At 47.9% G+C, this 26,386-nt stretch overlaps 1 protein-coding gene across 7 annotated transcripts in view; it reads left to right on the top strand.

The window, feature by feature from the left end:
• ARNT2 (aryl hydrocarbon receptor nuclear translocator 2) overlaps positions 1-26,386 on the top strand; it is a 194,447-nt gene that overhangs the window by 140,780 nt on the left and 27,281 nt on the right. For all 7 annotated transcript variants that reach the window (XM_065905813.1, XM_065905812.1, XM_065905811.1 and 4 more), the window contains exons 10-14: positions 5,799-5,933; positions 8,429-8,503; positions 14,905-15,056; positions 24,489-24,561; positions 25,754-25,877. In XM_065905813.1, the coding sequence (XP_065761885.1) occupies positions 5,799-5,933; positions 8,429-8,503; positions 14,905-15,056; positions 24,489-24,561; positions 25,754-25,877 (559 nt within the window). The remainder of the gene's footprint in view (positions 1-5,798; positions 5,934-8,428; positions 8,504-14,904; positions 15,057-24,488; positions 24,562-25,753; positions 25,878-26,386) is intronic.

A 26,386-nucleotide genomic window follows, 5' to 3' on the forward strand; every position in this document is an offset into this window, starting at 1 on the left:
TTTTTAATTGAAGTATAGTCAATTAACAATTTCATGTTTGTTTCTGCTGTACAGCAAAGTGAATCAGCTCTATGTATAGAAATATCCCCTCTTCTTTAGGTTTCCTCCCCGTCACCACAGAGCATTGAGTAGACTTTCTTTTGCTGGACAGTAGGTTCTCATTTGTTATCTATTTTATACATAGTATTGGGCTTCCCAGGTGGTGCTAGTGGTCAAGAACCCACCGCCAATGAAGGAGACACAAGAGATGTGGGTTTAATCCCTGGGTGGAGAAGATCTCCTGGAGGAGGGCATGGCAACCCACTCCAGTATTCTTGCCTGGAAAATCCCATGATCAGAGGAGCCTGGTGGGCTATAGTCCACAGAGTCGTAAAGAGTCAGACACTACTGAAGTGATTTAGCACATCAATAATATATACACGTCCCAATTTCCCAATGCATTCCACCCCACTTGGTGTCCATAAATTTGTTGTCTACTTCTGTCTCTGTTTCTGTTTTGCAAATAAGTTCATCTGTACCACTTTTCTGGATTCTACATATTTGTTTTTGTTCAGTCACTAAGTATGTCCAACTCTTTGTGACTCCATGGACTGCAGTGCACCAGGCTCCTCTGTCCTTCAGTATCTCTCAAAGTTTGTTCAAGTTCATATCCATTGAGTTGGTGATGCTATCCAACCATCTTATCCTCTACTGCCCCCTTCTCCTCCTGCCCTCAACCTTTCCCAGCATCAAGGTCTTTCCAATGAGGTGACTCTTTGCATCAGGTGGCCAAAGTATTGGAGTTTCAGCTTCAGCATCAATCCTTCCAATGGATATTCAGGATTGATTTCCTTTAGGATTGACTGATTGGATCTCCTTGCTGTCCTAGAGATTCTCAAGAATCTTCTCCAGGACCACAATTCAAAAGCATCCACATATAGGTGATATTGTATATATTTTTTCCTAATTCTTTTCCATCATAGGTTATTACAAGATACTGAATATAGTTCCCTGTACTATATACACTGTCAGTCCTTGTTTCACACCCATGTCTAGTCACTGTGAGTGTTTCCCTGTGGTCTGCAGGATAAAGCACCCACTCATCTTACAATCCCATCTCCTCCCTCCCCTCTCTCATGCCCTATTCCCAAACTACATCATCACCTTTCCACAAGCCTGCCATGCACATCCCCACCATTGTGGACATCCACAGGCTGTTACTTCTGCCTGTTGTTAAAGGAGGCTCCTTAAACAGGAGAACTCCTTCCCTTCTTGTTTACTTCTGTTTCCTCATCCTTCAAGATTCAGTGAAACAACTCCCTTATCTGCTTAGTCAAAATGAATCACACGCCTCCCTACTCATCCAACATCAAGTTTATATGTCAGTTAAGATTCTTCACTGTCTGTTTTCATATAGTTAGTTGAGGGCAAGGTCCTTCCTTGCAGACTCCTCAAGGGCAGGAAATGTGTCTTTTTCATCTTTTGAGAATTAGATATTCTGAATAATGTATTAATGTATAAATCCCACTGACCTGATGTCTGGCGCACCCAGTAGCCACTAAGTCTTTCTTCCTGTGGCATTGAGGGCCTTCCAGGTACTTATGATGAGGCTGTAGTAGATATAGTTCAGAGAACACTGGTACTTCATGTCTGTGGCTTCCTGGATCTCACCGTTTTCAGATAGATGAATAAGCTGTTTCATTAACACATGATAAGCATTGTTTATTCCTTGCAAACAGGGGAAGAAAGAATACTTGAGTGAATTCAGTTCACAAATGTAGAATTTCCAAACGGTGTAATCAGTGCCTTAGACTCGTTTGGGCTTCCTTGGTGGCTCAGTGGTAAAGAATCCGCATGCCAATGCAGGAGAAGCAGGTTCAATCCCTGGTCCCGGAAGATCCCATGGAGAAGGAAATGGCTACCCGCTCCAGTATTCTTGCCTTGGAAATCCCATGGACAGAGGAGCTTGGTGGACTCCAGTCCATGGGGTCACAAAAGAAGCTCAGAAGTGTAGAGAAAGTGGTCTACTCTTCCAGTTAGTCCAAGGTATGACCAGGGCAGTTTCAAACATTTTATTTGTTTTTTAGATTAATTTTATTGGAATATAGTTGCTTTCAGGTAATGCTGTGTTAGTTTTGCTGTACAGCAAAGTGAATCAGCTGCACATATACATATATCTCCTCCTTTTTAGATTTCCTTACCATTTAGGTCATCACAGAGCAGTATCATTTCCTGTGCTATACAGTGGGTTCTCATTAGTTGTCTATTTTATACATAGTATGAATAGTGTATAAGTGTCAGTCCCAATCTCCCAATCCATCCCACTCTTCCTTCCCCACCTTGGCGTCCATATGTTTGTTCTCTACATCTGTGTCTCTATTTCTGTTTTGCCAGCAAGCACATCTGTACCATTTTTTTAGATTCCACAGATAAGCGATATTATGTAGTATTTGTTCTCTTTCTGACTTACTTCATTCTGTATAACAGTCTCTAGGTCCATCCACCTCCCTAAATGGAACAATTTCACTCCTTTTTATGGCTGAGTAATATTTTGTTGTGTACATGTACCATATCTTCTTTATTTATTCCTCCATTAATGGACATTTAGCTTCCATGTCCCAGCTATCATAAATAGTGCTGCAGTGAACATTGGGATGCATGTATCTTTTTTCAAAATTTATTTTAATTGGAGGTCAGTTACTTTACAATATTGTGGTGGTTTTTGCCATACATTGACATGAATCAGCCATGGGTGTACATGTGTTCCCCATCCAGACCCTCCCTCCCCATCCCATCCCTCAGAGTCATCCGGGCACCAACCCTGAGCACCCTGTCTCATGCATCAAACCTGGACTGGTGATCTATTCCACATATGATAATATACATGTTTCATTGCTATTCTCTCAGATCACCCCACCCTCGCTTTCTCCCACAGAGTCCAAAAGACTGTTCTTTACATCTGTGTCTCTTTTGCTGTCTTGCATATAGGGTCATCATTACACCATCTTTCTAAATTCCATATATATTCATTAATATACTGTATTGGTCTTTATCTTTCTGGCTTACTTCACTCTGTATAATAGGCCAGTTTCATCCACCTCATTAGAACTGATTAAAATGCATTCTTTTTAATAGCTAAGTAATATTCCACTTTGTATATGTACCACAGCATTCTTATTCATTCATCTGCCGATGGATGTCTAGGTTGCTTCCATGTCCTGGCTATTGTAAACAGTGCTCCAATGAACATTGGGGTATACATGTCTCTTTCAATTCTGGTTTCCTCAGTGTATATGCCCAGCAGTGGGATTGCTGGGTCATATGGCAGTTCTATTTTCAGTTTTTTAAGGAATCTCCACACTGTTCTCCATAGTGACTGTATTAGTTTGCATTCCCACCAACAGTGTAAGAGATTTTCCTTTTCTCCACACCCTCTCTAGCATTTATTGTTTGTAGACTTTTGGATAGCAGCCATTCTGACCAGCATGAGATGGTACCTCATTGTGGTTTTGATTTGCATTTCTCTGATAATGAGTGGTGTTGAGCATGTTTTCATGTGTTTGTTAGCCATCTGTATGTGAGTGATCACAGCATCATGATCACAAAAAAAGAAAACTACAGGCCAATATCACTGATGAACATAGATGCAAAAGTGTGTAACAAAATTCTAGCAAACAGAATCCAACAACATATTAAAAAGATCATACATCATGACCAAGTGGGCTTTATCCCAGGGATGCAAGAATTCTTCAATATTCGCAAATCAATGGTGTATCAATATGATACACCATTTACATTTAAGGTAATTATTGATAGATATGATCCCGTTGCCATTTGCTTTGTTGTTTTGGGTTCGAGTTTATAAACCTTTCCTGGGTTTCCTGTCTAGAGAAGATCCTTTAGCATTTGTTGATGAGCTGGTTTGGTGGTGCTGAATTCTCTGAGCTTTTGCTTGTCTGTAAAGCTTTTTATTTCTCCTTCTTATTTAAATGAGATCCTTGCTGGGTGCAGTAATCTGGGTTGCAGGTTTTCCCTTTCATCACTGTAAGTATGTCCTGTCGTTCCCTTCTGGCTTGAAGGGTGTCTATTAAAAGATCAGCTGTTATCCTTATGGGGATCCCCTTGTGAGTTATTTGTTGTTTTGCCCTTGCTGCTTTTAATATTTGTTCTTTGTGTTTGATCTTCATTAATTTGATTAATATGTGTCTTGGGGTGTTTCACTTTGGGTTTATCCTGTTTGGGACTCTCTGGGTTTCTTGGACTTGGGTGGCTATTTCCTTCCCCATTTTAGGAAAGTTTTCAGCTATTACCGCCTCAAGTATTTTCTCATGGACTTTATTTTTGTCTTCTTCTGGGACTCGTATGATTCAAATGTTGGGGCGTTTAACATTGTCCCAGAGGTCTCTGTGGTTGTCCTCATTTCTTATAATTCTTTTTTCCTCTCTGCTTCATTTATTTCCACCATTCTATCTTCCACCTCACTTATCCTGTCTTCTACCTCAGTTTTTCTACTGTTGGTTCCCTCCAGAGTGCTTTTGATCTCAGTTATTGCGTTATTCATTATTGATTGACTCTTTTTTATTTCTTCTAGGTCCTTGTTAAACTTTTCTTGCATCTTCTCAATCCTTGTCTCCAGTCTATTTATCTGTAACTCCATTTTGTTTTCAAGATTTTGGATCATTTTTACTATCATTATTCTGAATTCTTTTTCAGGTAGACTCCCTATCTCCTCCTGTTTTGTTTGGTTTGGTGGGCTTTATCATGTTCCTTTACCTACTGAATATTTCTCTGCCTTTTCATCTTGTTTAGGTTGCTGTGTTTGGGGTGGCCTTTCTGTATGCTGGAAGTTTGTGGTTCCTCTGTATTATGGAGGCTCCTCCCTGTGGGTGGGGTTGCATGAGTGGCCTGTCAAGGTTTCCTGGTTAGGGAAGCTTGCCTTGGTGTTCTGGTGGGTGGAGCTGGATCTCTTCTCTCTGGAGTGCAATGAAGTGTCCAGTAGTGAGTTTTGAGGTGCCTGTGGGTTTGGTGTGACTTTTGGCTGGCTGTATTTTTGTGCTCAGGGTTAGGTTCCTGTGTTGTTGGAGAGTTAGCTTGGTATGTCTTGCTCTGAAACTTGTTGGCTCTTGGGTGGAGCTTGGTTTCAGTATAGGTATGGAGGCTTTTGAATGAGCTCTTGTCGATTAATGTTCCCTGGAGTCAGGAGTTTTCTGGTGTTCTCAAGTTTTGGATTTAAGCCTCCTGCCTGTGGCTTTCAGTCTTATTCTTACAGTAGCCTCAAGACTTCTCCATCCATAGAGCACCGATGATAAAACATCTAGGTCAATGGTGAAAAGATTCTCCACGGTGAGAGACACCCACAGAGGTTCACAGAGTTATGTGGAGAAGTGAAGAGGGAGGAGAGAGATAGAGGTGACCAGTAGGAGAAGAGGGGGAATCAAAAGGAGAGAGAGCAATCTAGCCAGTAATCAATTCCCTATTTGCTCTCCACTGCTTGTATCTTTTGAATTATGGTTTTCTCAGGGTATATGCCCAGGAGTGGGATTCTTGGGTCATATGGTAGTTCTATTTTTAGTTTTTTTTAAGGAACCTCCCTACTGTTCTCCATAGTGTTTGCACCAATTTACATTCCCACCAACAATGTAGGAGGGTTCCCTTTTCTCCACACCCTCTCCTGCATTTATTGTCAAACATTTTGAACTCGTACTCATGACCTAGAAGGATCTGTGATAGTAAATCCACGTGGATTGTTCTCTAACTCAGTCTCTATCACTGTCTCTGTCTCTGTTAAAACTGCTTCCCTGTGGATTTCTCCATTCCAGGTGACCAGCTCTCCTGTGTGCATGGACATGAGTGGGATGTCGGTGCCCACAGAATTCTTATCTCGGCATAACTCTGATGGGATCATCACGTTTGTGGACCCAAGATGCATCAGTGTGATTGGCTACCAGCCTCAGGTAGGTGGTTTTGAGCTCATGGAGTCGGCTGGAGATTTAGTTTTCTTTAAAATGCACCTGGGCTTCCCTAGTGGCTCAGATGGTAAAGAATCTGCCTGCAATGCAGGACACCTGGGTTCAATCCCTGGGTTAAGAAGATCCCCTGGAGAAGGGCATGGCAACCCAATCCAGTATTCTTGCCTGGAGAATCCCATGTAGAGGAGCCTGGCAGGCTACACACCATGGGGTCACAAATAGTCAGACACGACTGATCGATTAACACTTTCACTTTCAAAATGCACCTGCCTCATTTGTTCAAGATATAATACAGTGATGATACAGGGAAACACAGCATAAAAATCCATCTCCTTGCCTGGGTAATGGCCTTCCAAAGCAAAAAAGATTATTGTATGCAACTGCACTGCTTAAAATTAACTCTCTATTTTTTGCACTAACCATTTTGTTTAATCTAGCTCTAGATTTTTCTCAAACTAGAATTAAGATGTGATTCCTGCTAATTGTTCTATGAAAAAGAGACTCTCATATCAATTAATTTTGATGAATACCAAACAGGAAATCTCCTTAGAAACGTTAAAAGTATATTCATGTGAAAGACCCTGAAATGTCTTAAAGATGTTCCCTGAATTTTGTCTCACCATTTGTTTCTCAAATGTATATGGATCCTCTTTTTACAAGAGGCACATTTTCAAGGTCTTTTTTTTGAAAAAAGTGAAAAACACAAAAGTAACAAGAGATACCAAAAGACAGGAGAGATTGCTCCAAATTAAGATAAACGGTAGAGATAAAATAACAGGATGCAATGTAAGAGCCTTCATTGGGTCCTCATCCTGAAGACGTGTAACTATAAAGGACAACTGGGAGACAAGTAAGGAAATGTTAATATGTTCGGTGATTTTGTCAAATAATTATTGATTTTTTTAAGGTATAATATGGTACATTATGGATTTGTAAGGAAATGTCATTTATATGGGGCTTCCCTGCTAGCACAGATGCTAAAAAATCGACCTGCAATGCAGGAGACCCTGGTTCAATCCTTGGGTCAGGAAGATCCCCTGGAGAAGGGAATAGCAATCTATTCCACTGTTCTTGCCTGGAAAATTCCATGGACAAACCATGGGGTCGCAAAGAGACACATATTTCATACGTGAGGAGTGTCGTGATTCCTGCTAATTGTTTTCAAATGAGTCAACAAAAACTTAAATATATAAATATATTTTAAATGTATTTTAAAATAAGATATATGTAAATATATTTTAGATATATTTGTGCATAGGTATGATATTTCATTTGCATTTACTTTTTATGTTTCACTTATATATTTATATTTGCATATATATGAAAGAAAGATAAAAATGCAAATGTGACAAAATACTGACAGTTGATGAATCCAGTTAAAATGACCCACAGGTGTGAATTACACTGCCCTTTCAGCTTTTCTGTAGATTTAAATTTCTTCCAATATAAAAAGCATTTGAACAAAAAAAAAAGAAGAAAAAGAATCTTTGTTTTGAGGAACAAAGTTTGGTTGACATTGATGGGTTTTTTTTAAATTACATGTCTATTTTAGAACTAGAAACAGACTAAATTGAAATATGGGAACCATTCATTGAATTCTTCATCTCCAGACTGATGTAAACCTCAGAATACTGGGATGGAATGAAAGGGAAAATTAATCTCTTTCCACATACACTGTGACCTCTGATGGCCTCTGTTTCCAGCCAGATTCATTTATCCACCAGCCACCTTCCATGGGCATCTGGATGTAGGTGTTTCTTGGCACAGATAAGACTCCTTTCCCCTATCCGTGTCAGCACCCACTGAGGCCTTTTGCTGATTTGGGTTCTGATCGATGACTTTGTTGAAACTCTTTGCCGCTGAAGATACTTCCAACTGGACCAGTTTCCTATAACCCATTTGCTTTTGGACGGTTTCTCTCATTCCAGTTGGTTTCATTGCAAAACACTTTTGTTTGGGGTTAATGCTGGGTCCTTTGAATAAAACATAGATGAACAAAGGTAGGTTGTCAACAGACTTAACAAGTTTAGTTATTTTATGATAACTGCTTTTCTCCAGGCACAAGAGAGCTGCAGTTCCCCGCATTTAAATGATTCCAGGTTTCATAGGCTACACATCCATCTTCATGCTACCACTTGTGTTCTTTTTATGTTTATTAAAATGTTTATTAGAGCTTGCCTGTACAGTCTGCCTTTCCAAGGCAAACAGAAATAAAATTGCATTCTGAAGCTGCTGCTTTAGTGCCTTAGCAAAATTAGAAGTCAGTACTGAACATGCCAGAGGCACTGAGGATGGGGCATCAGATGCCAGCTCCTTAATCGCTCAAGGAGAACATTTCTATCCACTTTTTCCCCCTTATGATGGGTGAGCTAGAGGAGATGAGTTGAAGGGGATGTATGTGAACCTTCTTGTCTAACAGTGATATATAAACAATGAAACTTGGGGTTGGGGAGTATTAAAGCTTGTCTCTCTCTCTTTAGGATCTTCTAGGAAAGGACATTTTGGAGTTCTGCCACTCTGAGGATCAGAGCCATCTTCGGGAAAGTTTCCAGCAGGTACCATGAATGTTCATTTCCAGCTGATGTAGAAGCCGGGTACACATGGATATGGTCCTTCCATGTGCCAGGCAGGCAGCAGGGACCCCCTCTCCAAGGCATCAGAGGGCCTCTCAGACCGAGGGGAGACAACAATCAGGATGAGTCTTAACAGATGAGCAGAGAAGAAATGATAGAACATTCTAGACAAGAGGCCAGCACCAGAGATGCAAGGAAGAGCACAGCCTGTTGGGAGAGTTTTAAGTAGTTCCTCGTGGCTAGAGCGACACTGGCCAGCTTGTAGGGAGGAGGTGGGCAGTGGTCAAAAATGAGGCCGATGAGGCCAGATTCTGAAGGGCCTCATATGCCATCACAAGGAACTTAAATTCTCTCCTGAGTCGTTTAAGTGAGGATTCCCTTGAGGATTTGAAGTGGAGCGGTGTTTTTGAAAAACCATTTTGGCAGCCCAGGTATGTGGAAGAGACAAGGATGCAAAATAAATGGAACAAATGACAAATCAGAAGGCTACTTCTGTTGCCCTGGTGATGAGACCAGAACTGGGGCAGGAGCAGCAGAGGAGGTGGTTGCTGGGGTAGCGATGCTGACAGTGTGGATAGAGACAGTGGAGGAGCGAGAAGGACCAAGGGTGACCATGGGGGTCTGAGAGAAAGGCCAGTATGCTCGCTGTATTCAGAGCATTGTTAGAATTGGATGCTGTTTACTGAGCACCTACTATGTGCCAGGCAGTGTGGAAAGCCTTTTTGCACACACTGCTTTCCTGAAACTTCACAACAGTCACAGGAGTGGGTGTTATTATCCCCATGCTACAGGAGAGTCAAGTGAAACTTCGTGAAGGAATTCCATAAGGTCACATGGGTAGGGAGTGAGCAAAGCAGGACTGTCACTGCGGACCTGCCCCCTCTTGAGCCCGGGTCCAGAGAGAGAGCCAGTTCCTCAAAGGGCTCCAAGGACTCGCTTCAGTCCCTGCAGGGAAAAGAATGGGTGATGTTACAGAAGAAGGGCCTTTGAATTGCTCTTTAAGAGGGAATCATGGTTTGTCATTCATTTGAGAGAATAAGTCCTTGACATTCTGCTTTGCAAGTGGTTCAGAATGAGCGCCTCCGACACTGAGCTCTCCTGTGAAAGACATGGAACTGTCTGCATGCGCAGACCTAGGGCTCCAGTTACACTGCACCTGTACATGCACATCACTTGTGCCCTGCTGCTCTGTTCTTCCCAGATATCACCAGCTCCTGGTTACTTTTCCAACTGCTAGACTGCTTTGTTGTCCATCCTTCCTCTCTGCCTGCATCTCCAAGCCGTGATACCCTAGGGCTTTGTTCCTGGCGCCTTTTCTCCTCTCTGGTATCCAGGTGATTTTACCTCCTGGATGAGTTCAGTCCAGGTCATCACCTGCAGATGTGCAGATAGCGAGCCCACACCTGCACTTGAGCGCCCATGAACCTTCCCACACAATGCTCCCCTCTCCTCACAGCCCCCAGTCTCCTTTGTGCCACTGGTCTTCTGGCTGCAAAATCAAAAACCAAGAGTCTTCACTCTTCCCTTGATCTCCCACATCCTGCCCGATTGGTCCTCCTGTCTCCAGCCCACCTCAAAAGACACCTGTAACCTGCCCTCTTCTCCCTCTCTTGTTCTCACTGACCTTGCCCAGGCTACCCGTCCATGTATTTTGAGTTTTACAACAGCTTCCTTGAGCTTCCCAGGTGGTTCAGTGGCAACGAATCTGCCTGCCAATGCAGGAGACACGGGTTTGATCCCTGGGTTGGAAAGATCCCCTGGAGAAGGAAATGGAAATGCACTCCAGTTGTCTTGCCTGGGAAATCCCATGGACAGAGGAGCCTGACAGGCTGTAGTCCATGGGATCTCACTCAGACATGACTTAGCAACTGAACAACAATGGACCCTTTGTCACATATTATCCTGTATAATCCTCAACCCTTCACAATATCTTATCATTCCTACTTTTTGCAGTGAAAACCAGGACTCAAAGAGGTTCAGTCACTTGCCCCAAGTCACACAGCAAGGTGATAACAGGACTGGAATCAGAGTCTGCCTCCTTCCAAAGTGTCCACTTGCATCCCCAAACTCCCCACACAGGCCTCTGCATCTGACAGCACCTCGGAGATTTTAAACTGCTGACACTGTCAGAACCTGGTTAGTTTGGAAGAGAAAGAGGAGTAAAACATCGATCCCACCCTAGGATTCTGCTTAAGTAACCCTTGCTCTGAGAGCAGCCACCTCATTCCAGGGGCAGGAGGTGAAACCAAAGCAGCCCCACCCGATAGCCGGTGACCAGGGTGGGTCACCTGGCTCAGCAGGCAGCAGCCAGCAGCCGCCTGGACATGCTGGAGAGCCAGGCCAGGGCTCCTCGCCTGTGTTCTTTGGGTTTCAGCCACCAGCGGTCAGGGTGGAGGACAAATGTTGATAAAAGGAAGTGACTTATTTTTGCAAAAAGCACAGAGGAGACTGTGTGAGTTCAGAGCAAGCGCTTTAACTCTGGATTTAAACAGAAGTTTTGAATGAACCAGATGTGACCCTTTAGAGTGGGATCGCGAGTTCATGAGGAATTTGTGGTTGGTGGGATTACAGCATGCCAGACGGGGCCCCGGTGGGTTGGGAATCCCGAGTCTGCTCTGGACTCTGCTGTTGGATCCCCTCTCTGGATCCCAGGTGACCTGGATGTCAGATGGAAGAGTGGGACCCAGGGAGATTAAGGCAGGCTCCTCCTTTTCTCTGCTCAAATGTCTTCCAAAGTGATGATGGTGGTGGTGGTGGTGGTGGTGATGAGTAAAGGTGTTTGCAGGAACAGCTGGGCTGGCTTTATACCTGGCCTTGGTGGTCTCAGGTACTAGCATCATACCTGAATAAAGCACAGGTGAATGCACCAGCCTGGTCTCCAGGCCTGGACTGTGACACCCCCACTGCCTTACATGCGTGGTCCCACCCACATGGCACCTTAGGTCTCCCTGCCTCCAGACATGTGCTCATCTGCGCTCTCTGCCCCAGGGGACCCTTCCCCAAAGCTTTGTTATTGTTCAGTCACTCAGTCGTGTCCGACTCTTTGCGACCCCATGGACTGCAGCATGCCAGGCTTCCCTGTCCTTTACCATCTCCCAGAGTTTGCTCAAACTCATGTCCATGGAGTCAGTGATGCCATCCAACTATCTCATCCTCTGTCACCCACTTCTGCCCTCAATCTTTCCCAGCATCAAGAGTCTTTCTCAATAAGTCAGTTCTTCGCATCAGGTGGCCAGTACTGGAGTTACAGTTTCAGCCAGAGCTTTACCAGCCAGCATGTCATCCAAACCCACCTCCCTCCAGGAACCCTTTCTGGATTCTGAGAAAGGCTGTCTCCTTGGCTTCCTGGTAATCCATGGCATCTAATCTTGTGTTTCTGTCGTTGTGTTTGCTCTCCGAGTTACAGTTACCCATGCTCCTGCCCTTCCTGTGCTGGGTGAGAGGCTCTCTGGGGATGACATGACTGTTCTGTCTCAGCTCTAGCGAGTCGGGGAAAGACAGAGGTCAGGTAGAGGTCAGGTAGGCGTGGAGTCCCATCCTGCCCTTGCTCCTCCTCAATCATGAGGCTTTGGCAGGAGAGTTCCCTGTTTTCATTGTTGTGGTTCAGTCGCTCAGTCGTGTCCAACTCTCTGCAACTCCATGAACTACATACAGCACACCAGGCTTCCCCATCCTTCACTATCTCCCTTAGTTTGCTCAAACTGATGTCCATTGAGTTGACGATGCCATTCAAGTGCCCTATGTTATATCTTTTTTAGTTCTCTGATACTTCAGAGATCCTTGACCAGATGCAGTGGAAGCTAATTGCTTCTTGGGACTTTCCTGGTGGTCCAGTGGTTAAGACTCTGAGCTTCCAATGAGTGGGACCTGGGTTTCATCCCTGGTCAGGGAACTAGATCCCACATGCCACAACTAAGACCCAGCATAGTTAAATAAATAAATAAATAAAAAAAAACTAACCTTTCCTTTCATGGTGCCGCATGGGCAGAATCAGATTTCTATCCCATGAGAATGGGGTGAATGGGGCTCTTTTCATTTCTGAGTTGAAGACAGCAGGCCTTTAATTTTGAGATTAACCTCTGTCACAAGGCTTTGGCAGGGGAGTTCCCTCCTTTGTGGCTCAGCTTCCAGATACACCAGGCACTGAAGAGACATGCACAAGATATTTGTAGGTCAGCCCCCGTCAGGTTCAGGGCTGGGCTCCCTCCTGCCCTCGCTCTTTACCCATGGCTCCAGGGGCCAAGGGGCTTCCTTGGTGGCTCAGACAGTATAAAGAATCTGCCTGCAATGCAGAAGACGCGGGTTAAATCCCTGAGTCAGGAAGATCCCCTAGAGAAGAGAATGGCAACCCACTCCAGTATTCTTGCCTGGAGAATGCCATGGATGGAGGAACCTGGCAGGCTACAGTCCATGGGGTCACAAAGAGTCGGACACGACTGAGTGACTAACAGCAGGGGCTGAGCTCGCATTCAGGCGGTGCCTGAGAGTGTGTGTTCCATGAAGTTAAAAAATTCCACACCATCACAGGCATCCTGGTTAGAGGAAGCAGGAAAAGGTACCATCCTCAAGCTTCAGAGCATAGTAGACATGGTCTCACCACGGGGGCGCTGCCTGCACCCCAGATGGTTTGTGCAGACTCAGAACCCCCGTGGAAAACAGCCCTGAAGGGCACGTGGCCTTGACTTCTGGCCCGCTTCTTGTTGAGGCTGCAGTTTTGCTAGCAGGCACCCCTTGGCATCCTGGCCTGGCCTCACCCCACCACATAGATGTGTTGAGTCAGCTCAGAAAATGTGCTTGAGGCGCCTGCTCTCTGCCGGGTCCTGGGCTGAGGGTGCAGGCACTCAGCGACCATGGGGTCTTTGCCCCTGGCTGCTGCTGACATTCAGCAAGAATAAAGTACAAGTGCCAAGGGTTGGGGGCAGGGACCCGGGTCCCATTTGTTATCTCTGGTCGCACTGTGATCTGCCGTCAGGAGGCTGGTTGCCTTGCAGCGCCAGGATCTGGGGCGCACAGACCAGGAAGGGGCGCTCCTGTCCCTCTTGCTTTGTGCTGGAGGCGTCATCACACCCAGCCCTGGACCCATCAGCCGTCTGTATCCTTTCTCCTTCTTTCCTGATGCAGCTGAGAGCTGCCCCTGGTGTTGCCTTCTGCACCCACACCCTGCCATCTAGTCTCTGCATCTTGGGGTTTCTGCGTGTGATAGATTGTGTGTGTGTATAAAGCTGGAAAGCCAGCTCTGTGTCCTCTGAAACACCCTTGTGGTTTGGAAATAAGATTTCAGTTCCTGTCCCAGCTTTTCTACCCAAGTTGTCTGATCTCAGGCAGCTTATTTTATTTCTGTGATGCTCAGCATTGTCTTTGTAAATAGTAAAAGCCCACCTCTCCAAGTTCCTGTGAGGGATTACATTGAGAAGTATCTTGGAAACTGTACTGCAACATAAAAGTCATAATAGAGGAGCTTCCCTGGCAGTCCAATAGTTAAGATTCCCACTGCAAGGGGCAAAGTTTCCATCCCTGCTCAGGGGACTAAGATCTCATATGCCTTGTTGGGGCGGGGGGGCGGGGGGCGCCACAAAAAAGTAACAATAGATAATGCATAGAAATTTGCTATTTTATTGTATCTCCTCCCAGAGAGTATATTTAATCCAATCTGCAATGTTAAATGGAGTTTAAGAATTTCTTAATGTGAAGCGTGAAGAAACAGACCCACGAGTACAACGTCACTTCATACCTGAGTTAACCTCATGGGGGCATGGGCACCAAGCTCAGAGTGCCCTGGTAGCCAAGGCAAAAAGGGAAACCCTCCAGCTTATAGAGTTTTCATGGTCTGAGTTCTAAAAGCTAAAATATAAAATGGGCTGATATAAAATGGGCTTTGGAAGGAGTGGGTGGAACAAATTGGGGAGAGTAGCATCGACATATGTACACTATCATGTGTAAAATAGCCAGTTAATGGGAAGGCGCCATATAGCACAGGGAGCTCAGCTTGGTGCTCTGTGATGACCTAGAGGGGTGGGACAGGGGGTGAGAGGGAGGGAGACTCAAGAGGGGATGGGATATGTGTTTATGTAGAGCTGGTCCACGTTGTTGTACAGCGGAAACGAACACACCATTGTAAAGCAATTATACGCCAGTATTTTTTAAAGGGCATTGACTTTCACAGCGTGGTGACAGAACTACCCACGTGCAGTGTCCCATCTCAAGGGGGAGGGGACTGAGCTTTCCCTGAGGGTGACCGCCCTCCCTCCGTGCCCGTCGTGGCCGTGATGCTCCTGCTCTGGGCTCCCGCTGGCCCCCGCCAAGCCAGCACTGCCTGCTGCCTCCACGCTCTGTCTGGCACCTTCCTTCCTCCCGCTGACTTCCTTCTCCAAATGTTTGCTCAGGTGGTGAAGCTGAAAGGCCAAGTGCTGTCGGTCATGTATCGGTTCCGCACCAAGAACCGCGAGTGGGTGTTGATCCGTACCAGCAGCTTCACCTTCCAGAACCCGTATTCCGACGAGATCGAGTACATCATCTGCACCAACACCAACGTCAAGTACGTACCCGCACGCCCCTCCCCAGGTCCCAGCCGGCGCTGGTGTTCCGGGCCGCTCTCCTCCCTGCAGGCTCTGGCTCTGCCGGCAGCTGCAGATCCCTGCAGGGGGCTAAGGAGCAGGACGAGGGGAGATTGGCCCCTCTTCACTATCTCCTCCCGGGTCCCCCTTCTCAAGGCCGTCCTGATTGGGAACCCTCAGTGCTGACTGATGACCCTGGTGGTACTCCCTCTCCATCACACTGTCGGTCAGTTCAAGCTGCTCTGGTTTCCATAATCTCCTCCTCCCCGAATGCAGGGCCCAGCAGAATGGAGCTGGGGGCTTCCTTGGGGCTCCCTGCTGTGCCAGCTGAAGCCAGGAGGTAGAGAAGTGAGGCTGAGCCTCTTGGTAGTTCTGGGATGTGAGGGGACAGGCGGCATGGGGATGAGCACCTCAGGGTTACAGGGCTTCTTGGCTGTCCGGTCACCGACGCAGTCCTCTGAGATCCTTGCTGGCTTTGCTGCTGTACCCTACGTGTGTAACACAAAGACCTGAGCTCCGGTCCTGGCCCCCGATTCCCTGCTGTGTGACCTTGACTGTGTCCCTTCATCTCTCAGCCTTGTTTCCCCATTGGTGGAAGGGGTGATAACAACTCTCTCTCAGGTTCCCCTGAGGGTTTGATGAGGTCGGGCTTCTAGATACAGGCAGGTCACGCCTCCTCTCTGGACGTATTCTCAAGGAAATATCAGAAGTACAAAGAACCAACATGGACAAAGGCAAAATGATGTCCACATGCACGGGAGCACATGGAAGCTGTGCCCAGTTTTGGGGATGGCAGGGGGGCAGGGCGTGAGACGAGCTTACATGGTGGGAACCATGCCCATGCGCCCCTGTGTCTCTGGTCAGCGGCACTGCTGCCCTCCACTTTCCCAGGTTCCACATTAAACTATGGAGTCTGTACCCAGCCTGGCCACCTCCTCATCCTCATCTATGACAGCCCTCCTCCCTGGTCACAAACACCTCCAGGCCATCACTGTGAGTGACCTCCTGGCTTGCCCAGAGCTCTCCATTGCCATCTCCGGCTCCCTGAGTTTGGCGGTTCCCGTCTGGGTCCCCAGAAGCAGCCTCCTTTCTAGCACCACCCTGAGTGTCTCGGCTTTGGCCCTGCTGCTAGACCACAAGGCACAGAGCTGGACAGATGGGTCCACACAAGACCCCTCAGAGGACCGGTGACCTGCGCTTCAGTCCCAGCTCCCACCTGGGCAAGTCACCTGCTCTTTCGAAGCCTCAGTTGCTCATCTGTAAGATGGGGAGAATGACAGACCCCACCCACCCATCCACCCTTGGATCCTCAGTGTAGATGGTGCTTTTGCATCTCTCTGGTGGAGCAGCAGCCCTGGGTGGTGGGATGGGGGGATCTCCAGTGGTCATTACTGATTGGATAGAGGCAGCTCCATCTCCCCTGCCACGTGGCGCAGCTGCACGACAGTTTCGTGGCTTGTTCTCTGCCAGGTCCACCAGACTGGCTAAGCACGCGCTTGCTTCTAACTCCGGGCACATCGTATTGTCTTCCAGCGAACAGGGAGCCAGGGCCATCTGCATGAACCCCTCCTTGTTCATGTGGGTCTGTCTAGTCGCCTCCTCTCCTGCTCTGCTGGCTGCCAGCCAGGGTGAGGCCACCCTCTCCAAGGCCAAGCCTCCACTTTCATTCTAGCTCCTGATACATCCTGTCTCCCATGGCCCAGTGCTCATCCAGTCGCGCTGCAGGTTTCCTCCAGAGGCCCTCACCTGGGCACATGCCTCCTGATCTTAGAAAACCCCTCTGTTGCCACCCTGCTTGCTTCCCTCCCTGCCCTGCCACATGTTTGTATTGGATGCCCTCGCTGTTCATCTCTCCTTGACCGAGAACCTGGTGTGGTACCAACTCTGCTAACTTGCTCTCCCAGAAGCCACCAGGGACCCCCATCAATAACCCGTTCTCACTGGTCACTTTTCCCCAACTGTCAGGCCATCTCCTCTCTCTTTACATCTTACTCCTTGACTCACCTGATGCTCTGACTTTTCTTACACCTCCTTCTCCTAGTCAAGACTTTCTTGGTGGTAAGAATAGCAGGAGTGAATCTAGTTGAGTTGTAGATCCACTAATGCAAAAAGGTAACTTTTTTTTTTGCTGGGCCTGTGCCATGTGGGATCTTAGTTCCCTGACCAGGGATTGAACCCGCACCCCCTTGACCACAGTGGAAGCATAAAGTCTTAACCACTGGACCACCAGGGAAGTCCCATATCTTTATTGTTTTTTAATATCTGACTTTGTCTTGTCACTGCTTGATAAACTCAGTCCAATGAAGGAGTTTTTGCTTTTCCCACTCTCCCCGACTTGGGCAGGAGAGGGAACAGTGTGTGGTGCCTGTTAGTGCTGGGCTTCTGTTCTGCCCTGGCCTTGGAGAAAATGACAAAGCTCGAGAAACAGGAGGAAGAGTGAGACATGCAGAGTGCAGAATCTTGTAGCTCCTTCTTTGTTCAGCAGCATGGGGTGTAGAGGTGAGACACAGGCCGCACCTGCAGAGGCTTCTAGGATGAAGTAATAGGTGGGCTCGTTGACCTGGAGCCGGGGTTGGGCAGCGGGAGCCCCACGGGATGAGGCTGAAATGAACAAGAAAGCAGGTCTGCTCAGCATCTGTTCAAACCGCAGCTCATCTGCAGACTTACCTTGCCTGTCCCAGCCCCACCAGCTACCTGTGCCTGGAGCTGTGGAGATGGGCCAGCCTGCCACCATGCCAGGCCACGGGCAGCATCCGAGAATGTCCACTGTTTTGATACCAACATATTGACCAGCTCTTAGTGATAGCTACCTCCACTTATGATCCTGCCCCTCTTCTCTTCTCTTTACCTCGTCTGCCTTCCTCCCCACACCTGGGCTCTCTCCTGGTCCTCCCTCTGCATGCGTGATGCCTGGTGTCCATGGCCTGATGCAGGGAACCTCGGAGGGCGTGATGTAAACAGCCCGCCTGCCACTGAAGCCACTCACATGCGGGCCGCGCTCAGCAGTAGAGAGCAGATTGCCAAGCTGGGGATCGGCAGAGTCCTCTGGATTTGGGGCAGAAGAATAGACTGAAGCTCTCCTTTTGGGGGTTTTGGTTGTTTTACATTTATAACTATTCTTTTTTTGTTTGTTTGTTTCACTGCATCTTCATTTCTATGCACGGGCTTTCTTTAGTTGTGGTGTGCAGGCTTTTCATTGCAGTGACTTCTCTTGTTGCAGAGCATGAGCTCCAGAGCTCAAGCTTCAGTAGTTGTGGCCCACAGGCTTAGGTGCTCCAAGGCATGTGAGATCTTCCCAGACCCCTGTCCTGCGATCGAAACCATGTCCGCTGCATTGGCAGGTGGATTCTTAACCACTGGACCACCAGGGAAGTGTGCACCATGCTTCATTCACCTCCAACATGAGTACACACTTCAGCACTCACAGTTGCATGTCTTGTAACGCAGCACAATGGATGGTCACTGAGCACGTGTGCCAGGCGTCCAGTACTCTCAGGATGCCTCTGCTCTGGTCCCTGCCACCCCAGGTGTCTCCCATCACATGGAGAGTGTGAGAAGTGAGTGGCAGGAGGGAGGGAACGCAGGAGGGAGTAAAATGCCACAAGGAGGGCATGGGGGAGGCAAAGAATCAACAACTTCCACCCAGGGCCTCTGAGAACGCATCCCCAGCAGGTAGTGTCACAGGGGGGCCTGGAAGGAAAGGAAAGCAGCCACAGGCAGAGGCTCTGACCTATTTTCCTGGAAGTCAGGCATCATGGACAAAACAGAGCACTCTGTCCTGGGGGTGTCCTTACATCTCTTCTCAGAACGATTGCTGCCCGCAGCTCACTGAGGTTGGACTGGGTGAGGAGCTCCCTCCGCACACAGACTCCACAGCAGAGGCTGAACTAGTGTCTGCTGGCCTTTAAGGCCCTCTGCGTGAGGATGTAGCAAATGTTGCCTGTGGACAGTAGAGGGCAGTGACAGCCATCGTGTGAGCAGTCCGGCTTCCAGTTTGTACCTGACTGCCCTCGCCAGCGATAGGCAGACTTATTGTGGAAAGATTCTTTCATGCTCTCTGCCTGTGGGGGGTACAGGGGAAATTGCAAACCCAGTTGCATTCAGTCCGGAGCATCCAAAAGAAATATCCTAGGGAAACAGAGTGTGAATGGTTAACATTTGAAGCTGCTGAAAGGGAGGCCTCTTTGTCCCCCACTTGCTTGTTTTCCTATTATATTGAGGCAGAAAAAGGGAAAGTTCAGAAAACACAGGCTCCCGTTTTACGTGCTGGAGGCCCAGCTTTGAAAAGTGCCCGCGTCTGGGAATGGACACCATCAGGAAGACACGCCGTGGGCTGCCGCTGAGCAGGGGTCATTGGCACGACCCAGGCGCTGTGCCTTCCTGTGTCCCACTTCTTAACAGGGGATGGAAGGCATTCCTTCCATCTGCTGGGGCTGAGCACGTGCCCTCCTGTGCGACCACCCCTTACAGAGTCCCTGCGGGTCTACATGACCACAACTGCCTGTTTTGCTGGTGTGTGTGTGTGTCCTTGAAACTCCACGGTCCCCGTGTCTTCCAGGAGGGCTTCCTGGTGGGTCCAGCCTACCTGGCCGGTAGTTGACAGGATGTGAGAGCAGAGAGTAAAAGGAAGCAAAGAAAACCTACAGGAAAGGTGTTGCTCCTGGTCTGTGCAGTTTAATGAGGAAGGAGCCGAAATACCCTGTCGAATCACCAAGCCCCATCTTATCTTGGGTCCTGCCCTCTCGTCCACCTGCAGCAGACAGCTGGCAGAGAGCCCACGGATTCTGTCTGGGGTCCTCTCCGGCCCACCTCCTGCTCCTCTACTTCTGCCTACATCAAGGCTTCACCATCTCCCAGGTGACCATCCATCATCCCCACTGGCCAGTTCTCCCTGTCTTCTGTCTGGCCCTGGAAGCATCTCTCTAAAACCACACTCAGGCTGCTCCCTGTCCCGGATCATACCAGTTCCGAAACCTTTCACAGGCACCCAGAGCCCTTCACAGGGGGCATGCAGATGGTGCTCAATCCGTGGGGGTGAGGGGACAGGATATTATTATCCTTGCTCTGGTCAGCTGAGCTGTCCCGCCCCTGCCACCCTGATGGCTCTGAGCTGGATTCCCATTACTCCCAGGGGTATGATGGCAGACGGCCCCCAACAGCCCCCTAATGGCTGGTTGCTCATTTACTATGGCTGAGTAAAAACCTCTGCCCTGGGAGCATCAGAGATAATTGACAGCATCTGCCAGCATGCTGTACCTCCTGATGCAGCCAGGCCACTCTGACAGGAAGCCGGTGCTTGGTGTGTCTGCGGATCATTAGCTCTGAGCCCCCAGCTAATGGGTGGTGGGCGGGGGCAGCAGTCTGTGGAACCGGATCCGGTTCCCTTCCGTGTGCTGTCGGTCAGCTTTCAGCCCAGCCACCCTGTTTCTCCCTCTCTGGAATTTGCAAGCACACCACGGTTTATTTTCATTCCATTGCCATGAAATGTCCAAGAAAGCTCTTCAGACTGCTTCTCAGGATGGGGCGGCCCTCGGGTCAGCACTTCTTCCCCACGCGCTCAGCTGCGGAAGCGGAAACCAAAGGCCCAGACCGAGCATCTCATGTCCAGACCACAGGGACAGTGAGGTTGGCATCCTGGGTCTTTGCCAGCCGGGTCTGAGACTTTGTTTTCTTTCTATATCCTAGCAAAAATCACTGTCTGTGGTCTTAGAGCCCCCAGAGCTCAACAGAGCAGAGAGCAGACGCCCGTTGTAATACCTCTGGCTCTGATCACGTCTGATCATGCTTCTGTGCTAACTAAAGCCCCCGCCCTCCTCCATACATCACAGACACACACCAGGGCGACAGCTGGGCAAGTGGAAAGGGCTGGGTTTCTGCCTCATTCATCCCACGTACCAGGCCCCCCGGCACAGCAGCACAGCTGCCCACTCATCAAGATTCTGTGCTTGGGCTGGACACCAGGGCTGAACCACGAGGTAGGAGTGGTCCTTATATCCTGGAAAACCTCTTCTGTGTTCAAGGTTGAGCACCTGAAAGCTTATGAAAGGAAGAGGGGGGTGGTTCATGGATTCCTGCCCTGGAGGGGAGCTCACTGCTACAAAAATCCCACAAAAATCCCAAAGCACAGATTTTTGTTTTCTCCTACCTGGTGGCTCAGGATGGTGTCTTGGGCTCACAGCTCTGGGATGGGACACATGGAAAGGTGGTTCCTGTTACATCTTTGGGATGGAGTGCAGGGGCTGATGCAAGACACACTTGGTTTTGAATCCTGGGTTTGCCATACTGACCAGTGTCACCCTGGGCACGTCATTGAACTCTATGAGCCTCAGTTTCTTTATCTGTAAAGTGGGACGTTTTGCAAAGATGTGAAAACACTGATGAGGTTCTGGCTCTGAGTACCACACTTGGATTTTAGAGGGCGTGCCAATGAGAGATGAGGGTGCCTGCAAGATGTAAATCAAAGTAAAACACAAAGCTGTCAAGTCAGAATCAGAAAATACAGAAAGTTGTCATTTTTCATTAGACGATTATATCAATTCTTTAAAATGTTTTTGAAATGTCCATTTTTTTGAAAATTATTTTTAGTGCTCCTGTTTCCTGGTATTACTGGGCTTAGGCTGCCTGGTGGGCAGTCACATGGTGTTGGTTTTATTGTTAAGCTTTTCTCCAGGCTCTGACGCCAAGGTTGGGAGACATACTGCGGGCTTCCCAGGTGGCTCAGTGGTAAAGAATCGGCCAGCCAGCAGGAGACGCAGGTTCGATTCCTGGGTCAGGAAGATTCCCTGGAGAAGGAAATGGCAACCCACTCCAGTATTCTTGCCTGGAGAATTCCATGGACAGAGGAGACTGGCAGGCTACAGTCCACGGGGTCACAAAAAGTCAGACACGACTGAGCAACTAACACTTTCACACTTTTCACTTTCAGATAGAACCTCCCTTCTTCCTGTGTTGTGATCTCTAACTCAGCATACTGCCATTATTTTTGCCAGCTTACCTGTCTGCCCCTGGAGGCTGTCAGCTCCCGAAGGCCAGAGACCACATAAGTTCTGAGTTATCTTTTCTCTCCAGTGCCTGGCAGACACTTGGCATAGATAGCTCTGCACACTTCACTGAAGACATGGCTCACCTGGGCTTAGTTCTTTTTTTTTTTCTGGCTGCACTTGGAGGCATATGGGATCTTACTTCCCTAACCAGGGACCAAACCCATGCCCCCTGCATTGAAAACTTGGTGTCTTAACCACTAAGCCACCAGGGAAATCCTGCCAAGCTTAGTTTTAAATAAACTATTCATTGGGTCTTCCAACTAGGTGGGGTCCTCTTTTAAGATGTCTTCGCTTGTGGGGGGCACACACGCTAGGGGCCCCAATTAAAAGGCGTGGCTGGAGGCATAAACAGTGTTTAGATTGTACACCTCTGAATGCTGAGGAACAGAGTTGAGGACCACAATTTAAGTTATTTTGTGTTTGTCCAAAGCAGAATTGGAACTCAAACTGGGAGTCGTAGGGAGGTGCGTGTGTGCTAAGTCGCTTCGGTTGTCTCCAACTCTTTCGAACCCATGGATTGTAGCCTGCCAGGCTCCTCTGTCCATGAGATTTCCCAGGCAAAAGTACTGGAGTGGGTAGCCATTCCCTCCTCCAGGGGATTTTCCCAACCTAGCGATTGAACCCAGGTCTCCTGCATTGGCAGGCGGATTCTTCACCATCTAAGCCACCTGGGAGTTTTAAATATAAAGAGAGTTTTAAATAGCTCTATCCCAAGGACTTTGTGAACTTACATTGTGAGGCTAACATGGTCCATATGAGTGCAGACTCTGAGCAGAAAGCCCTCTGACCAGCATCTTTGGTCTCCCCCTGACCCAATCACACCGCTCCCCCTGGGGAGCCCTCCAGGTCCTCAGATGCTGATTCAGGTTGCGACTGTTCAGCAGCGGCCCCTCTGCAGGGACCTGCTCCCTGACTGAGCTGGTCCACAGCTGCCCTGCCTCTCCCGTCCGCTCCAGGGAGGGTCTCACGGGCTCTCCTCCGTACACCTCAGGCCGCAAGTGAAGGGGGCAGGGGATCTGTGAGCTGTTCTTGCGGCAGTCCTGCCTGCCACCTTCCTGTCCAGGGTGTGACCAGGGTTGGCAAAGGGACACCCTAGCATCATTCATACTTTCATAGTGAAAATGAACACGGAAAATCTTTACAGTTAATGCAAGCGCTTAAGATTTTTTTTTCCATGTTCCAAATCTCGCTCAGTCACACAGGATGTAACGTTTGTAGCTGTAATCACAGCATCCGTTAACATTTGGTGCTCAACTTTTCCACACACTCTTGTCACACCTTGTGGTGTTTCCAGTCTTCCCTGTGGCCACCACTGCTGACCGTGTTTACTCAGCAAATGAATAGATGTGGTTTACAAAGCCGCTCCCCTGTCACAGCCAGCTGTGCGGGGACAGCTCTTGTTTCCTGCCCCTGAATCATTTCCTTAGCAAAGCCCCTGCTGCAGGGCGACCACCTGCAAGGCTGTGACCGCAGCCGCCCTTTCTGATGTGGCCTCCGTCCTGTTTTCCGAGAAGACTGCATCCACGCAGGCTTCTCTTGCAGGGTGTGAGCGGGATAGTTTCAGTACCATGCCAGCACACTGCGCGTTTTTACCAACTCAGTAGGTGAAAAATTGTACTTTGAGATTATTTTAATTTGCGCTTATTTTGCTTATTTTAATGGTGAAAATATTTCCCTGCTTGCTCATTATATGTATATAATATATATATACATACATATTTATTTATGTATTATTGTTGTTTAGTCGTGAAGCCATGTCCGACTCTTTTGCCACCACATGGACTGTAGCCCTCTAGGCTCCTCTGTCCATGGGCTTTCCCAGCAAGAAATCCCATTTCCTTCTCTAGGAGATCTTCCTGACCCAGGAATCAAACCTGTGTCTCTTGTGTGTCCTGTGTTAGCAGGCAGGTTCTTTACCAACTGAGCCACCAGGGAAACAAAAGCAATTATACTCAATAAAATTGACTTGTTAAAAAAAACCCACTTATTTCCTAAATATTGGCAACCTAAGCCAGGTTTGATCCCTGGGTCAGGAAGACCTCCCCCTCCCAGAGGAGGAAATGGAAACCCACTGCAGTATTCTTGCCTGGAGAATCCCGTGGACAGAGGAACCTGGCGGGCTACAGTCCATGGGGTCAAAAAGAGTCAGACACCACTGACCGACTAGCACTTTCACTTTCCAACTTACAATATAAGACTTGGAGCCTTGATTTGGAACATGAAGAAATAAAATCAGTCAACACTGAAAACAATTTAGAGATCCAACAGGTGTCACCTGCTGTGCCCTTGGGGAGCAAGGGACATTCAGGCTCCACCCTGTCACCCCCACATCTATTTTTCCTGACTCTCTGCTGACCCCTTGTTTCACAGGCAGCTCCAGCAGCAGCAGGCAGAGCTGGAAGTGCATCAGCGAGACGGGCTGTCATCGTACGACTTGTCGCAGGTGAATTTCTGGAAAACTTTTTCCCAATTAGAACTGCTCCAACCAAAAGACTGCAGACTAAATCCCCTCAGCCCAGCAGGTGCTGTTGCTCCCTCCACCCACACTGCAGAAAGCATTTTGGTCCCCAGAGAGTGTGTGTGTGCAGTGGAGGTCTACCGTGACTCTTCCATGCAGAGCTGAGCCATGCAGAGTGTAGAACGCAAGTATTGGGAGCTGCGGTCAGCCAGTACAGTAAGTTCCCTCCATACGGAGTTCAAGCTATGAGCTTTCAAAGATGCAAATGTGGGTTTGCATTTCCAATCACATGAGTTAGTTCTCGTGTCTGGCGTACACTATCATGTGTGTACAGCCTGTACAAGTGGTTGTGCCTGTGTGTATTTTATATAGAGGACAGCAGTGCAGTGTCTATTTCAAGCCCAGGGTGTCGGGAAGCAAGCATAAAAGCAGTGATGATGTAGCTGGTGTTCCTGTACTTTTTAAGGTACTGTACTGTAAGATTAAAAATGTTCTCTTAATTTTTTTTGTGCAGATATGTGTGAAAAGTATTATAAACCTATGAGAGTAAAGTACTATATAGCCGAGTGTGTTAGTTGGGCACCTAGACTAACTTTGTCAGACTTACAAGCAAATTGGTCTTATGAACATGCTCTTGGAGCAGAACTGGTTTGTATGTAAGGGACTTACTGGTACTGAGATCCAGAGGCTGTGTGGGAACTCGGAGACCACCCAGCTTTGAACCTTGTCAGCCCTGCAGCCTTTACGCTGCCCCTCCCACCTTTAATCTGCACCCCAGTGTTCTCAGGGAACCTCTTCCTGGCCATCTCCTCAGACCCCCCTCCTTCCCTTCTCCTTCCACCTCTTCTCACTGCTTCTGGCCTTAGAGAAACTGAAGCTTGTGTTAGTACTTAGTGTCCCTCTCCAATTAAACTTTATGTTCACTTTCCCTGATATTTAGACTAAGTTGATCATTTTTATTTCTCTCTCTCCAAGTGATCGGTGGAACTCCAGTGAGCCTTCTGTGACCCCGTGTTTACACTCACACCTGTGTGTTCTAGGCTTTCCCATATACAAAACTCCCTGCCCTACCCAGCACCCCAGCCTGAGACGCCAGCGATTCCAAGGGAGGGGAAACTGGTGTGTCTATTCCACCCCTCACACCCAGGGATGCTGTTGTGTTTTCATTTGCAAACAGGTGCCTGTCCCCAACCTACCAGCCGGGGTTCATGATGCAGGGAAGTCTGTGGAAAAGGCAGATGCAATCTTTTCCCAGGAAAGAGATCCACGGTTTGCCGAAATGTTTGCAGGAATCAGTGCGTGTAAGTTCCCAAAGAGTGCTGACGTGGTGGGATGGTGGGGTTTATAGTCGCCACAAACCAGCTGGAGGCAGCCACCCTTGAGGGTGAATTTACGGTGACTGCTGCAAGGTGTAAAAGGAACACAAAATTCAGGGGTCCTAATGAATCCTGTCTATTCTCAAACTCACCTCTCATTTACCTGTTACCTGGGGCAACCACCTGACATCTCATGGGCCTCTGACAAACACCTGGGCCTCTGACATCTAATCTTCAAAATTTGAGGAATTGGAGTAAATGAACTCTATTCATCATGGTACAGTTTAGTATTATCAAGCCAAAGACATGTCCCTATTTTTAAAAAATCTTAATCTGTAATGTAGAGAGGACCATATTTTAAAATAAAAATATGCATAAAAAGGAAAACAAAAATTATCCAGTATCCTACCACATAGATTTAATCTTTTTTAGCTTTTTAAAGCTTGTCCTTTTTGTCTTTCTACACATTGTTGTTCGGTTGCTAAGTTGTGTCT

Source organism: Muntiacus reevesi, chromosome 15 (assembly GCF_963930625.1).
Source record: "Muntiacus reevesi chromosome 15, mMunRee1.1, whole genome shotgun sequence".
NCBI classification, from domain to species: domain Eukaryota; kingdom Metazoa; phylum Chordata; class Mammalia; order Artiodactyla; family Cervidae; genus Muntiacus; species Muntiacus reevesi.